Below are 15,314 nucleotides of genomic sequence, written 5' to 3' on the forward strand. Positions count from 1 at the left end.
ATGATTACCTTATCTTATCTAGTCGGCTAGCTACAGTATGGTTTGGCATCTGTCAATAAACGCTATTGGATGCCTCTTATGATTCACTAGGGTTGACCACCTATGTAAGAGTAACTAGAAGAAATTACTTTAATGAAGGATATATTATGAAAAGGATACAACATTAATTTCAGTCACCATCCACTATATTTCTCACTCATTATTATATTATTATTAATAATAGTTATATATATATATATATATTGATCATTCCATGTCGTTCAACCATGACAGTTTGCAGCACAATATACTAATATTGTCCTTTGCAAGTTCGTTTTGCTAGCCTATTATAATATTATTAAAATAATTTATGAAATCAATGTACATACATGTTACAATGTACAATTTCTAATAAATCCTAGCGCGTTAAATATGTAAATCTTATGAGAATATATATATACTATGTATTCAGAGTATACCATATCAATGGAATATTATAAACGCATAATGAATTCTTAAAGGTAATTCAATTAATTATATGTTTAAGAGAAATTGTCAAGGAACTAATAGTTATGATTATGGAATCTAATAGAAAAACTGATGGAGTCTTCACAGTTTTAAATTAATATCCTTTATCGTAGTTTCTTATGCGGTATTCTAAATTTGAAATTCGCATATTACGTTGCTATGGTACACCTTGTACACGATTAAGTGAGTCCGCATGCTACTTCTTCCTTAAATTACCTCTGTATTAACTGTGTACGCTAGGAAATTCCTGATAATCCTGAACATTTTTGTGCTTATCATAAATCAAATGCATTTGTTTAAACAACTGGTGAACAGCATAAGCAGGTACACGCGTTGCGTAATTATTGCGCAAGAGTTAGTGCGCATGCGCGTGTATTATGTTGTCATAATTTTTATTAATTATTCGATTTCGTTTTAAATTGGCCCTGTCGTATAAAATGCATTTTTGACATAGGTATACGTGCTACATGGAATCTCTGAATTTTGTATACCTTTATGCGACATGAGTAAACAGTCGTGAGTTGCAATAATTAATTATATACGAAATTCCTTTTTTAATTAATGATAATCGACATATATCGGATGACACTGATAACAATGAAGTAGTCTGATATTTTTGCTACAACAACAAAATGTTTTGATTACTGCTCGAGGATAAATTATCGCAAAAGGATAACGTCAACCATCGAAGCAGATCGGTCTACGTTCTACGTGCCAGCCGAAGACCGGCGTCTCGTAATACGATAGTCTTATTTACTCCAAGTTACGATATAGATACTGCTGATTATGTGCCTTGAACTCTATAAGCCTCTTAAATAAAAATCGACGGGTGCTGCAACAGAAGCCGTTCAAGATTGCCAGCAGGAAGTAACGAGAGTGAATTGAGTAATGGAGAAAGGAACCTTCCTTGAGAAATCAACTCTTCGAATGACTGTTAGTGATGACTATTGGAGGTTTAGGATATTCAGAAGTCCTAAAAGGCTGTTGGTAGGGGATGCTTCAAGACGTTTCCGACAGTGTCCTCGGCGACGAGAGTGAGCGGAGCCAGACAGTGAGGTGGCGGTGATGGTACCAGGGCTTCCAGAGGTGGACGAGCACCAGGAAACTGACGTGACCCAACGACCATTCCACCGGATGATTCACGAAGTTCCATCACGCGTACTCCGTATCGTGAGCGGACGACGTTCCTGGTGAGGTTGGAGAGGTTATAAGCAGGAATCTTTTAACCCTAGATAACGTAACTTACCTTTTTCCATCGTATTCTATTTCGTTGAGTCCTCGTGCAGGTATGTTGTCTATCTCGTTATTGAACCAGCGATGATAAGCCAGGATAGCTGCGCACGAGGGTCCCCAGAACGTCCTATCAGGTTGAGTCGGTGGCTCCGTGGATGATAAACTCCTAGAGAAGGATCTGTTCAGCTCTGGACTAGCCGGGGCTGAGAGTCTACCAGGACTAAGACGTGGACTTGAGGATGGGGAAGGTCTTGAGGTCTCCGAGAGAAGACGTCCTCTTCTGGGGCTGGCCATTATTGGTTCCTGGACCGTCACGGTGACGCTCAGTGGTCTGCTCAAGGCTATCGTAGTATGCTGAGGATCCCTCCTTATGGAATTACGATTAGGATCCAGTCCTGCACCACCAACGAACACTCTGTCCACGTAGTCAAAGCCACGACCCATTATTCCCTCTCTGGTGTGACCCAGGTCAAAGGTATGACCTAGTTCATGGAGAGCTGAACCCAAAGTCGTTGCCAAGCAGCCTCCATGCGTGCCTCTGTAGTTGCTGTCATCCATAAGCTGTTCCGTGTCGACGAGAGTTGAGTCCAGGAATCGTGGGAGGACCTGAGCCAAACAGGTGGGCCAGGTGTGAAGACAGGCTGACCCAAAAAGTGCTAGACCTCCACCACCCAGAGCAGCGTGCCCTTCGGTTCTTGCCAGGGTGTCTTCGTGGGTCCTTGGATTTGGTGCTCCTCGGTACCTTGTGCATGATAGGAAGGCCAAGTACTTCCGGTCCCTCGAAGCTAATGGTCCAGTCATCAACTCCCGAGCTATTAATTCCCAAAGGTCTCGCTGATTCATTGCTCTAGCTCTATCCACGTGCAACATACTGTGCATCACCAGACACTCGGCACCATCTAGGTCTCTTTCGAGTTGGAATGTTTTCCTGCCGTGACCAGCTTCTCGAAGTTTCTCGGCAGTCAGAGTCTGCAGGAGTCTAGCTCCCAGTCCGATCCTGGTCGCTGCGCTCTCCGGTGAACGATCTTCGCCTCTGGGACCTTGAAAATAACCATCATGCCCAGAGCATATAACATAAACAGGTGTGACTCTTAATCTCGTTGGTCTAGGTTCATGTATCAGAATAAATCTTCGTCGTGTTCCACCAGCTTCCAGGTCTAGCTTGTTCAAACCTCGTGCGAGATCCACCAGGGCACGAAACTCCCCGGAGACGATGGGCCATTCCGAGACAGAATTTTTGTGGGCCCGTACAATGATGTGTGAGCATCCTTGTGGCACCCGACCCCGTAGAAGAGCCATGCTGTAGCTAATAGTCTCCCCATCGAAGAGATTGCTCACAACGATGTTCTCTACGTTCCCATTCGCTAAGCTGCCGCGTTCATCCCGTAACGTCGCGTCCGCCAGCACCTGTAATTCCGTCGAGCAGTCCCATTCATTTACCTGACTGGGATCCTCTGGCTCCCAATGCATTGCCGATTATGTCGCGGCAAGTGCTGCCAGCTAGTGGCTACACATCGAACTACGTAGTCATTCTCCCTCTGCGACACTCACGTATTCTAGCCACTACAGTCACGGCGTGTGCCGGCTGTCAACGTAAAAAAGAACTCACGAGAAACATCCCCACGTACTATTTAAGACTCCTGACACTTTCTCACTTTCCTCGCGAGACGTCCTTATCATCAGCTACCTCCGACACTTCTCTTAACCACGTTTCAAGAGCACGAGCACGACGTACTGTTATTCACAAGGAATACCGAGGCCGTTTGTGTCAAGGGGACCACTCTACGCGTGACAGGAAACTCTGACACGGAGTAATAGCGAACGGCGCCGTTTCGAACAGTGTGGAAGACAACCGCATTGAATGCGCATACCAATAGTCAAAGATAAATACGAAGTTTTCGAAAGGGTCGCCCTGCCGAATGTCCGCGTTATCAAGGACTAACGGTACAACGTTATTGCATATTGACTAAGACAGGAATCCACGTTGGAAAAAAATCAAAATTTCACCAGAAGATACGAGGACCGCATGCGATTTGGTAAATGTCGCGAAAAAATACTTACCATTATGCAGAAGGTGCGAGAACAGGACCTAACACGGAGACGGCTAGCCGGCTCCGTACATGCGGAGAGACTGTGGCGCCGGGACGACAGCGGAGGACGCTGGTACTACGGCGTCGTTGCAGCGGCGCATGCAGCCTGGTCCTCGCGCACCCGCACTCCCGCCCTTTTCTTTCCATCTCGGTCACCCCTAGCTGCCCTCGACCTCCCACTCGACCACCCTCAACCAGCCAGCGCCTAAGTACCGACTTAGTCACTGCGGTGACTAACCATCCCTTGAAGAATCAATGCTCCTATGACTGCCAGGTAGATCCTTCATGTAACAATTCCAAACACCTGGTGCAAACACCAGTTTATAAAGCCCTCTTTCTGTCATCCTGACCACCTTTCTTCTCTTTCAGGGCAATTGATCGTCACCTTCACCTCTCTCTGTTACTTTCTGACCTCTTGCACGTGATACCTGATCCACAGTCAACTAAGGGTTGAAAACTGTCACATCGATATTCCATCCACGCCATCCGAGTAAACAAACCTGAAAAACACCGGTTGGAACTGCGAGACTTGCACCTTGTGCCGAAACAAGCAAAAATCCATGACAAGAATTTCTCTTGGCGCATTATTCTCTTGAGCTGTTACTTCAGGTTAACGTATATCTACAAGAGACCTTATGGCGCAGCACCCGCGTCTCAAGGGTCGATGCGCAATATGTGCCTCGTCATTCGTTTTAACACTCAACTGCTGAACGTAGCCCTCGAGTTTCTAAGATCGATTGACGTTACGTCGTTCTGTCGATAGAGAGAAAAAAAATATATGGAAATTCGCCATCAACTGGGAATACCCTGGTGCGAGGTCTTCACCTAGAGTCGCTGCGTCAAAACTAGCTCGATGAACATTAACCTTAATCGCATTTGGCTTTTTGCCAGAGAGATTCCCAGCTCCCAAGTGGCACTCGAATCTGTATATATTATATATACATATACTGTACAGGACATACAGAAAATTAAAATCCTGAGCAGCACCGGAGTCCCTTCCTGTTACCAGCATCGATCATGATTAAGGAATTTAAGGTGTGTCTTAGCAAGATCAAACTAGATAATCATTAACATTAATGATTGAAGTAGGTAGAAACTAAGAGACCAGTATTAACGATTTGGGAGATTTAATGTTTACCAGAGACAATGTGGAGATTTGATGTTTACCAGCTTGTCCCAACTGCCTCATTTACATGAGTGTCCGAGGCCAAAGGATCCTTGCCGCAGGATCAACGTACTCTGTTGTGCGCGCCTACTACACGGTTAACTTGTACCTTGAAGGAGGACGAACGCGAGGATGGAGGAAGCAGAAGGAAAGGCGCGTGCCTCGAGTCACTGAACGCATTACAATTATGATAATAGAGGAAGGAAGCCATGATCACTCTCTACGCGTTGGCAGCTCAGAATATATATTCGAGATGGTACGTATAAAAACATCTTCAAGGAATTAATTTCCTGATGGTAGCTAGAGTAAAACTCTTCTTTGGTTCTTCGATCATGATGTGGAAGATGTGACCGACTTAAAGGGCGAAGACATCCCAAAGGTGTCCATTCCTGAACGTCCTAGGGTGCCAATGAACCTGACTTCATCGTAGTCGACGTAGACTCTACCTAGGCATCTCTATGTAATTGATAGAGATTCAGTGAACCCTTGTCCTACTTGGAGGGCACTCTACTCCAGCGTAGTCAACGCTGCACTACTTTCCGGCCGACCCTATCGACTCTCGCTTACTGCGATCTACGCTACGAGAGTTCATCCTAGAAATCTCCATTCCCGTTTACCATTCACCAGCTCGAGAAGCCAGCCAGCTAGCTCGGTGCTAGCAATATCTTGGGAATTCGCGTGGAAGCCAAAATGTCAGAATACCAATTCTTGTTTATGCAATTTTTTGCATCTTGAGTTCCTTTTCAGGATGATCCCGGATGAAACGTGCCAAGGTCGATTCACATAGATGTTTCCTAGAACACTCATTCTGGGTGCAGCCAGGTACCAAATTCCATCTGATTTGCATAGAGGCATTATCAAGGCCAGATGACGGTCGAACATCCAATGCAATTTCTTATTCGGGTTCATCATTGTGTATTCTGAGAATTGCAGGGAACCTGGAGACTGTTGTTGTACTTCATGGAATCCGCTCTAAAGTTTCAATCGATCATTCAACCAATCTAGTCCATGGCCGCAACGCGACGATCGATCCTCCCTGCCGCCATTGCGAAAAGAGACACGGTGCATCCTGGCTGCATTGATGCATCGATCCTGGTGTCTTGCGCTTTTTGGCCAATTGGCTTTGACAGCCAGGAAATTAGTTAATTGCGGCACCCCGATGGGAACCCGAATATCGACTCCTCACGATGCTCTAAAATGTTCTACATCCGGTAATAATTTTTAGTGGAACATTTTTCAAAGATACCTGCAGCCTACATTTATTTTTAAACCTATTTCAAATTTACTGAACATTTCACATGTTCCTTTTACAGGTCCAAGTACGTTACCAGTTGCAGGCGCAGGGACCAAACAGATAACATTATCAGTTCCTGGGCTGTTCTTTACTGTTATTTAACCCTTTGAATGCGAAGCTCTTCAGATTTAAACCCATGCCGGACATGTATATGCGCCGATAGCACTAAAACCTTTAAATTTCTTATAAAATATTAATGAAATTCTCATTAATCCACGCGATAGCCCATCTCAAAAACTTCTAGAAGCTCTACGCGTTCCTTGATACCTTTAACTGTACTGCGTCTTCGAGTCCTTGTACGCACTGCGTAAAATCTGACCTATTGATTCTTCCCAATAGAGAAACAGGGTGTATAGTCCATCGTTCCCGCTGCTCCACTAAAGGCAAAGGAAGATCGACGTATCTCAGCTTGATTGAGAGTGAAACTACTGCGACACCAGTAGCCTCCAGCTCTGCACCTTGTGGACGTCTTTTATTTCATGCACGTTCAATTGCACAGCATCCCACTCAGGTTCTAAAATATCATCAAGCAATCATTTGCATGTACAACCAATACTTTAAATCTCGGTTGAACAGTTTTTTTTTGGTATTGTCAATTGACACACAAGCATTTTGCTTATTTATTATATTTTTTTCTTTTACGCCAGTAAAGAAGTCACGACGTTAGTCGCTCTCTGATCAGCATCCATTGCGTCTGAATCATTTTAGGAAGAACCAGTCTACCGTGAAGCAGTCTGTATCATCAGAAGCGCTACTGGTAGCATTGTGGATCTATATATCCTAGAATATCCTATACCTCAATAGTATATAGGATACTTGCACAAGTACTTTAAAGCTAATGATCTAATTCTAAACGTTCGAACAGGGAAGGTAGGAAGGTAGGAAGGAAGCGCAGATGGTTTTTACGTTACGTTACCCGAGAGATATCGCGACTGGCTATTATTGCGATGACGGAGATAGTAGGCCAACTTTCGAGATGACAATTTTATCTGGATGCATGTTAACCGTGGCGACGTTACTGTTTTCGCTACTTTCCGATCGCCTTAGGATTCGCTCACGCTAATAGGAATTAGTTGACTCTACCCAAGGTATACCGTCCCGTTGTATTTAATTTGTCTGATCCCACTTTAGTCTCATAATTTCTAATTTCTCTCTTCTATAGCCCCAGGCCAATACCCGACAAAGAATGAGCTCTGAGTTGCAGTTAAACTACAATTGGATGGATGTTAATTATCAGAAAGGGAGAAAACGAATGATGAAAATTATTAAGGACATTGATTTGCACTCAGAATGCACTGAGGATATACATACAATATTCAAGTGAATGCGCATGGGCTTTCCTCCACCAGGTCTGGTAAGAGTGAGCGTTCCTGGACGCTTACTCTTGTGGCGTGTTACTCGCACTACTCCAGAGGGTTAGTGACCGTGAAAATAGTCCCTGCAAGTGGGACGGCCATTTTTCAAAATCGTTGCAACGATTGCGTGCGCCCACAACCGACCTACATTCGAGGTCGATGCGCCACGATCATTCGTTTCCTCGTTTTTCCCTTCGCTCGCTGATTCTCCAGTGATCAGAATCAAATTTCCCGCCTGAAGCGTCGGAGCGTCGGCCGAGCAAGGATGGGAAAGTGTAGCTGTTCAAAGGACCAAGTTATTTTTTTTTCATTGTTAGAAGCGAGCAGAGCGTTTGGATCGAACGAAGCGAGAAGCAAGAAGACATTGGCACAGAAGCGTCGGCCAAGTCTGCATAGCTACGAAGTTGGAAACAAAGCAGGCTATCTTGAAAAATAATATCACGCTGTGCTAACTAGATGGATTTTCTTGGTCTACGCTTTCTTGGATTTATCTCGAATGGTGATTATCGTTAAAAGGAGCATTTAGTTCTGCACTCTCATAAAGAAGAGGGCAAATTGTCGCTTTAATGGTTGGCGGCAAGAGTTGTGGCTGGATAGGAAGTTGTATTTATCTTGTAGTTATAAGCAGCATCTTCCTATTCTTCCTCTTCTCTATTACATTGATGATAAGTCGGCCAGTTATAAATAAAAGTACAACTTTGTTTGCCGCAGCGCGCTCCACTTGCAGCACTTTCATAACAGAGCGAAAGAGAGAGGGTTGATGTTGGTGGAAGGGAGGAAAGTGTGAGGGAGAGAGATAGATAGATAGATAGATAGAGAGAGAGAGAGAGCCTTTCCAGTTTGAAGTAGGATGATTCAATGCTCGCTCGTTACTCCCTGCTTTGTTTCTCCTTCGTGAACTCCTGCAACTGCTGATCGTTCGCACGTTACTTGGCGCGAGAGAGCGAGAGGAATGGAAGCAAAGTGAATTTTTCAGCAGTGAAACGAGGTCGCATCGTTTGGAGTTTAGAAGGAGAAACTCTTCTCGAGGTCTATGAACTTAGGACTATATCTCAAGACGATTAGAGGATAATAATAAGAGTTTACTTGAAGAAAGGAAAATTTCAGTTCACTCTTCTATTTTGTCTCATCTCGTCTCGCTGCTGTCTTTTGAATTATTTTACCGCCTGCTTTCGGCCTGGTGCCAGTGAAAGCCGGAAGACCTCGTGCGGTTTTTAAGGTCTCCAACCTTCGATATTTTGTTGTCATTCCGGGTAAAGACAACCCCGGTGCCGATGACCTCATGCGAATTTAGGACAATGCGGTTTCCTTGGAGTCTTTTGTTATCCTAAAAAATGTTTAATCTCTCTCTCTCTCTCTCTCTCTCTCTCTCTCTCTCTCTCTCTTCCTCTTATATCATCTACTTTTTATATTTTGCAGATACCGGAAAGGATCAGCGTCAATCAGTGAGCATGGGATCCTTGGAATTCTGAAGGCCAATCATAACTCTATAATCTTTACTGTCGCATCTTGAAAGGACCAATAATCTGACATAAGTGATATGGAAAGGCGTCCTGCAATGTAGAGACGTAAGCGACGTAGCGACGCAAGGCGCCCCCAGCGACGAAACGAAAGAGAGTGAGAAGACGAAGCGAAGCAGGAGAGCGAACGACGCCGTGGAGAGAGTAGGCCAATGCCAGTGTCACCGACTAGTCAGCCACTGCAAACTTGATCGTGAAAACAGAAAAACAACGACCATCGTCGATTACGTTAATTCTACATTTATTTATAGAGTCTCTCTCCAGTCCCACTGGACTGTGCTTTATATTATTTACTGCACTCGCATTATTTTATGCCGTTTAGTTTTTCTATTATATACCATAGTATACATACACGGTAGACGTTATCGTTTAGTCCCCTTGCCTATATATAGACAATGCAAAGGCGCCGCGACGCTCGTCATACCTACAAGTGCTTTGGGTAACACGAGTCGATGATAATTCAATGAGACCAACATATAGTATGTGGATCATTGCCAGCCGACTCTTCGTGCAGTGATAAATATGTAATGCTTATGTGGAGATTGGCGTAGAGCGACGGTTGCAATGTCTCTCATCCTAGAGAAGACGGAGGCAGGTCTAAGGATTTAGTTATTGATTGTTCGATTTATTGATGTTGAGGTCGATGAGATTAGCTGAGAAGCACTGATGTACCCATGACATGCTCATTTCATATGTTAGGTAGATAGTACGTACGTTGTCACTGGTAACCTAGACACGGTCCAGGTCGCCTCTTCTTATCTGGTTCATTGCCGGGGCCTCTTCTTGCACCCAGATGCATCGCTCTTCGACTTCTGCAGATCAAAGGAAATGCATCTGGGGCTTAGAGTGTATTGTACGAAGATAAGACTGTCTGATAAACTAGATGTATAGGACATTTTTATGGGAACGCAGTAATCCTGTCCGTCGGCTCTGTGCGGCGCGTGCGTTACCAAATTCAATTATTCACAGACGTGCCACGTGGTAGCTATCTTTCGAATTGGAAGTCCCGTTGCGATAATTAGACTTTTCCCCACTCATGTGCAGACCGAAATAGCGAGGGATGGTGGGATGCCAAGTTGATTCGCTATGGGCTAAGCTTACGAAATTCTATGATGATTTTGAAACGATTTGGCATTGACGCCCTGGCTAATGACGACACTTAAACTCGATGACTCGCCCCAAACTCTTAGGAGGAAGAATTCCGTTTGGTCAAGGCGAGCTGCGAAGACGTTGCACAATGACAGTACGAAATCATGCGTAGCACCTAACTGGTAATTATGCGTATGGCGATGTGCACGCACCGCCGTCTTGCGCAAATTCATTTGGGCGCCGTGATAACGTCCAGACGATCACCGCACGAAGAATACAAATTGCCAAGACATTTCGGACGATGTCGCAATTCTCTAATTCCCGAGAGCGCCGACAGAATCCATTGTCTTGTCGCGATTAACAAATTGCTCTATCCTCCTTCCATGAGGATGATTACGAGAGACTTGAGTCTAGTGAGAACCAGCTGTTACAAAAACATCTAAGAAAGATAAACAATCGTAACGGAATATGATGGCAGGTAATGTTCTACAAGCATGAATCCTTTTTAATGGATAAGAAAGCAATGATGCCAACAGAATTGCCAGGTAGCGTTAAACTCCACGTCAATACCGGCTATGTCCATTAGAAACGTGACGTTCCTCCTTAAAATTTTTGTGTCACGTTCCGACTAGTTAAATAACTTATTTCACTTTCGGTCGTCGATGGAATAAATTTCCAAGGAACAGCCGAGCATCTCATCCTGTCGTGCCAAGGACAATGCGTCTATCTCTGACCTGGCCCAGTTCTCTCTCTCTCTCTTTTATTTTATGTTATATTTTATTTTATTTTATATTTTATATTTTACCATTTTATTATATTATATTTTATATTAGTTAAGTTCTATATTGTTATACTTATTATATTTATACTTACAGGGCATCAGCCCTAGTATAATAAATTTTGTCTCTCTCTCTCTCTCTCTCTCTCTCTCTCTCTCTCTCTCTCTCTCTCTCTCTCTCTCCATCTGAACTGCGATATTAATTTGACATTGTGACAAGTTACCTGTATTAGATAGAGACAACATAACCTCTTCCTCGAGTAGGATTCGCGGAGCGTCATACACACGAGTGGAAGCGTCAATTCGTGAAAGGGATTTAGCCCCCGAGGACCTGCCGCTGTCCTTGACACGCTGAAAGCGAGTCCGGGTCTCATGAGTACGAACCTTAAGGCGCCGTTGCGCAACTCGCCGCTACTCTACGCCCGTTAGCAGCCGCTTGCGAGTAGAATTAATGGTGACGCCTACGTTCTCGTGTAGTACTCGCCGTTCGGTAATTCCCTAGCGTAACCTAACCTAACGTTTTCCTCCTTAGATTTTCCTCGTAGTCGACTACAGCGATTGTGAAAATAATTTTGTCTTCTGTCCACGTGTAGGTTAAAAGGAGCGTTCCAAGTACTAAAGTATTTTTCCACGTGGACCATCTTCCCTACTTTTGTGTACTTTTGAACTCCCGCAACTTATTTTGGAAAGGATGGCGCTGAGCTGCGGAACGTAGACATGTTACTGGCAATGAATGAAAGTGAGATCTGATTTATGAATAAGTCGTGGCCTTGAATACATTAGCATCCATGGCGCAATAAGAACGAAGAAAATGGTATAACGGCGTTCCTTGCGATCGTGCACTTGGTCGCCATCGCCATAGGTCATCTGAACCCTCTCTCCGATAATCTCTCTATCTTTTTTTAAATCTAAATCTCTTACAGGTTATCTCATCGCAGAGAGGATACCGTACAGCTCCTGTGGCACTGGGTAGTTTCTTAAGCTAGCTCTCAAATCAAAATCTTCAAACAATACAATTCTTCAATAGAAAGTAAGGTATTGGTTTCCTTCAAAGAAATCTGTGACCCAATTAGTACCAGTGGTAATTCTATTGAAAATCGATCATCCGCTCGAATGTCTTTTGGAACAGGAGTATTGTAAAGAAAAGGTAGTTCTAGAAAGGGGTTAGTTGGGATCACGCGCAAATGAGCACTAACAGTGGCTAAATTAACGGACGTCTAACGTGCCAAGGTCTCGTTGTCAAATATCTATCCAGTAGATTTAATACCGTGTCCTCTTTATTGTTTTATATTCAATGTGCTCTATCCTTTGTATCGGTGTCAACTTCGTACTTGTAATTGTTTGAAAAACTTTATATACAATAGAATGACTATTCAGGTACGCGTCTGTAAGCATTTGTACTATCGTTGTTAAGTGGTACTATAGGAACTGTCATACCGTCATAGGGTCGCTGACCGGCCGATTAAGAATCATTGAAGGGCACTGGGGCCGCCGGCATCACTGCTCTCGAGGCTCATTGGGTCCCTTCGAAATCGCCCTTGACCAATATACCCGCTCGACTTCCCACGAGAAAAACAAGGCAAAACAAGACTGCTCGGTCACGCTTCGCCATTGCGCATTATGTCTCTCCAGCTCTAGCTCATTACCTTTGCCTTGCTACTTCGATGCTTCTGGAACTAACCTTTCGACCTGACCTTCTGGCGAGGTCAGAGCGATATTCCTCAGTGTAAAAACTGATGCTGTTATGTATAGGGTATAGCGTAACGGTAAGATTTTTAAAAAATCAATTTTTCAATCCGTAAATGTATTGTCTGTCTTTGAATAATGGTTGGCATTTTTTTAAGGACCCCATCCTGGCAGTTTTCGAGGATTTTTTTTGCCGAAGAATCAGTATATGTACGTATATGTCAAGGGTTGCACGAGCGACTGGTTGAAGAATGGCAATTCCAGCATAGAAACGTTCAATACGGAGGCGCCCGGCATCCCGACGCCTACGCTGCGGACTTTTCCTCGCCCCCGACCGGCGCTTCCACCCTACTCTGCTATTCGGAGTCTGCCAGGAGGAAGAAGTGGCTGGTTCTCAGAAAGGAGAGAGGAATGTTCTTGAGGATGTTTTTGTAATATTGTTTACCAAGAGATTACGCACATTTTTTATTGTACGTTGTACGTTGTACATCGTAGATTGTGCTTCATGCAGAGAGGATACGAGATCGACGTGGACGTAAGCGTTTATCAGAGAATTACGTGCTTGAGCACCCTAGTCTCCAGAAATAACGCAGACAATCGCGTGCTTGTTGAGAAAATAAATAAACTTTTAATGGCATTTACAATCTTTCTTTTTTGTAGGACGGAATACGATAGAGCTATGGTGTAACAGTGCGGAAGGAAAAGAATTCAGACTGAAAGGAAAAGCGAAGACTCTACGGAATGGCAGTGCGCTTGATCCAGTGGTTCTCGGAAGGTCTTTGGCACGCCTCTCTACGAAATTGCTGAGACTCCCGGAGGCCCAGGATGGTCCTTAGCTACGCTCATTCACATGGTGCGTTTTATGCGTCGACGCGAGAAAGGGCAGGTCAAACCAGCAGAGGAAAGGAACTCGATGCACTTTCCCACAGGGAGGCAGACAGCGATTCCACGCCGATCGCTGCAGGTTTTCAAAAGTTTGAGGACCAATAAGAAAAAAGGGCCATCGGTGGATCCTTCGAGAATTCTCGCTGCTGGCGCGTCGGGGAAGCAAGGCCATCGGATTCGGGTACAACGTCCTCCGATCTATGCGAACAAAAAAAAAAGGGATTCCCTCCACAGGGACACCCTAGCCAACCAGACTCAACCCTCGCACTGTGGGAAAAAATGTGGACCAAGCGAGATAATTGTCGGGCGTCCATTGGAAAAAGAAATTCCAAAATTTATTAGGGTCCCTTCCTGATGACGCAAGCAGGTCTAGTCACACTCGTTGACACTCTTGGCTAACATGGCGCAGATGCCACTCGAGATCTTGAAACGGTACACAAATAATTTGTCTCTTTCTCTTGCTTCTACAGTCCACCTCTGTCCTTTCCTTTCGCTCTCTCTCTTTCTCTTTCTCTTTCTCTATCTGTCCCTGTTACCACTTCTAGTTGGGGATGAGCCAACGCCCGGAACTCTGGCGCCGTCCAATAAACGTCTCATAGTTTGAGGATCGCGGATAAGCTTTCCCATCCTGAACCCCAGGAGTGCCTGCGACTGGACGAGAAAATTCCATGCTTTTGATTAATGAGGGTGCACTCGGCGAGACCAAATATTTGGGAAGGGTCCGGCACGTCCACGGGATGCAACTTGCTTCGACTTATTCACCCCCTCTTTAACCATTTCGTTTTTATCCCTTTTTCCCTACTCCTCGAGCTCCACCCTCTCTAACTTTTGTTTCTTTTCTAGATCCCTTCGAGCAAGGATCCAGGTCGACGAACTTGCCCTCCCGGGACAGAGGTATCCCTGAACTACTACAAAGGCCTACCTCAATTCCTGAACCCTTCATGGGACTTCAAGATCAAAAGCCCTCGCTCCCGACGCTACAGGTATTCTCACCCTTGATTCCTTTTACCGTGGCGGGACAAAATCCTCCCTAAGTATCTAGAACGTCAATCGAGCGGTATCAACTATCCTTCGTTTGCTTCTATTGTCCTTTTATTTTTTTATTATTTCTGTATTATTCACCTTGATCGTGATTCCAGGTATTGGGCGGATTCGTCTCGTATATCTTGAATTTACCTTAACAATATGAATAGGAAGTTTTCGATGAGCACGCATTCGCTTTCTCCGGCGTTGCCGATGTCATCATCATCGTCATCCTTGATACGAGCCATGCAAACAGCTGTACGCAGGGACGCAGAGACGCAGAGACGCACGTGCGGTTGTGCGTATAAAGTCGAGATGCAAATGGAGAAGGCAGGACGTTTCGAGTTTCGGCTCCGCCCGACATACACTTGGACGATTTCTAGATAGTTCTTATCAGTCATCCTTCCGTTTCCTTTCGACGATTCAGGGAATTTCAGCAGTAAGACAATATACAGAAATGCACTTTTCATAGTCAGAGAATCCTAATCTCTCCGGGACTAATTCTTCTTATTCCTTTCTTCATTCTTGATTTTTCTTTCCTTTATACTTCAGTATTGCGAGGCCAAGTCGAAAGAGCTGAATCGTACGAAATGATAAGGACGAGCATGAGCTGCGCACGGGAAACCGTACTTCCGGATGCAACAGGGTGACCATCGAGGACCTTGGGGTATAGGAGGCACTATGCAGAC

The 15,314-nt window shown here is 44.6% G+C and overlaps 1 protein-coding gene and 3 long non-coding RNA genes across 17 annotated transcripts; 3 read left to right on the forward strand and 1 right to left on the reverse strand.

Annotated features, from left to right (window-relative positions):
- Positions 1-8: 8 nt before the first annotated feature.
- LOC107272650 (putative zinc metalloproteinase YIL108W) lies at positions 9-3,928 on the reverse strand. Of its 3 annotated transcripts, none has more exons than XM_015750008.2 (3): positions 3,802-3,928; positions 1,754-3,147; positions 9-1,694 (listed from the first exon to the last, which is right to left on the reverse strand). In XM_015750008.2, the coding sequence occupies exons 1-3, from the start codon at positions 3,802-3,804 to the stop codon at positions 1,481-1,483; spliced, it is 1,611 nt and encodes a 536-aa protein (XP_015605494.1). In that variant the 5' UTR covers positions 3,805-3,928; the 3' UTR covers positions 9-1,480. The 3 variants fall into 3 exon arrangements, with proteins under 3 accessions (XP_015605494.1, XP_024945724.1, XP_015605493.1); XM_025089956.1 differs by lacking the exon at positions 3,802-3,928 and having other exon boundaries at positions 1,754-2,552; positions 2,613-3,789; XM_015750007.2 differs by lacking the exon at positions 3,802-3,928 and having other exon boundaries at positions 1,754-3,788.
- Positions 1,627-9,391, forward strand: LOC112495094. Its single transcript, XR_003061314.1, has 4 exons — positions 1,627-1,697; positions 7,155-7,377; positions 7,452-8,143; positions 9,064-9,391. It is a non-coding gene; the product is annotated as an uncharacterized LOC112495094 (long non-coding RNA).
- Positions 3,971-7,140, forward strand: LOC107272653. 5 transcript variants are annotated; one of them, XR_003061310.1, is made up of 6 exons: positions 3,971-4,104; positions 4,200-4,865; positions 4,972-5,251; positions 5,340-5,817; positions 5,929-6,206; positions 6,309-7,140. It is a non-coding gene; the product is annotated as an uncharacterized LOC107272653 (long non-coding RNA). The 5 variants fall into 5 exon arrangements; XR_003061311.1 differs by having other exon boundaries at positions 5,340-6,206; positions 6,309-6,314; positions 6,629-7,139; XR_003061312.1 differs by having other exon boundaries at positions 5,357-6,206.
- A 1,787-nt stretch (positions 9,392-11,178) lies between the features above and the next one.
- Positions 11,179-15,314, forward strand: LOC107272654. Of its 8 annotated transcripts, none has more exons than XR_003061306.1 (7): positions 11,179-12,797; positions 12,876-13,252; positions 13,378-13,570; positions 13,647-14,034; positions 14,148-14,585; positions 14,742-15,064; positions 15,178-15,314. It is a non-coding gene; the product is annotated as an uncharacterized LOC107272654 (long non-coding RNA). The 8 variants fall into 8 exon arrangements; XR_003061304.1 differs by having other exon boundaries at positions 12,876-12,927; positions 12,982-13,252; positions 13,378-14,034; XR_003061302.1 differs by having other exon boundaries at positions 11,179-12,066; positions 12,477-12,797; positions 13,378-14,034.

The sequence above is a fragment of the Cephus cinctus genome, unplaced genomic scaffold (genome assembly GCF_000341935.2).
Source record: "Cephus cinctus unplaced genomic scaffold, Ccin1 Ccin1_scaffold1205, whole genome shotgun sequence".
Classification (NCBI taxonomy): Eukaryota; Metazoa; Arthropoda; class Insecta; order Hymenoptera; family Cephidae; genus Cephus; species Cephus cinctus.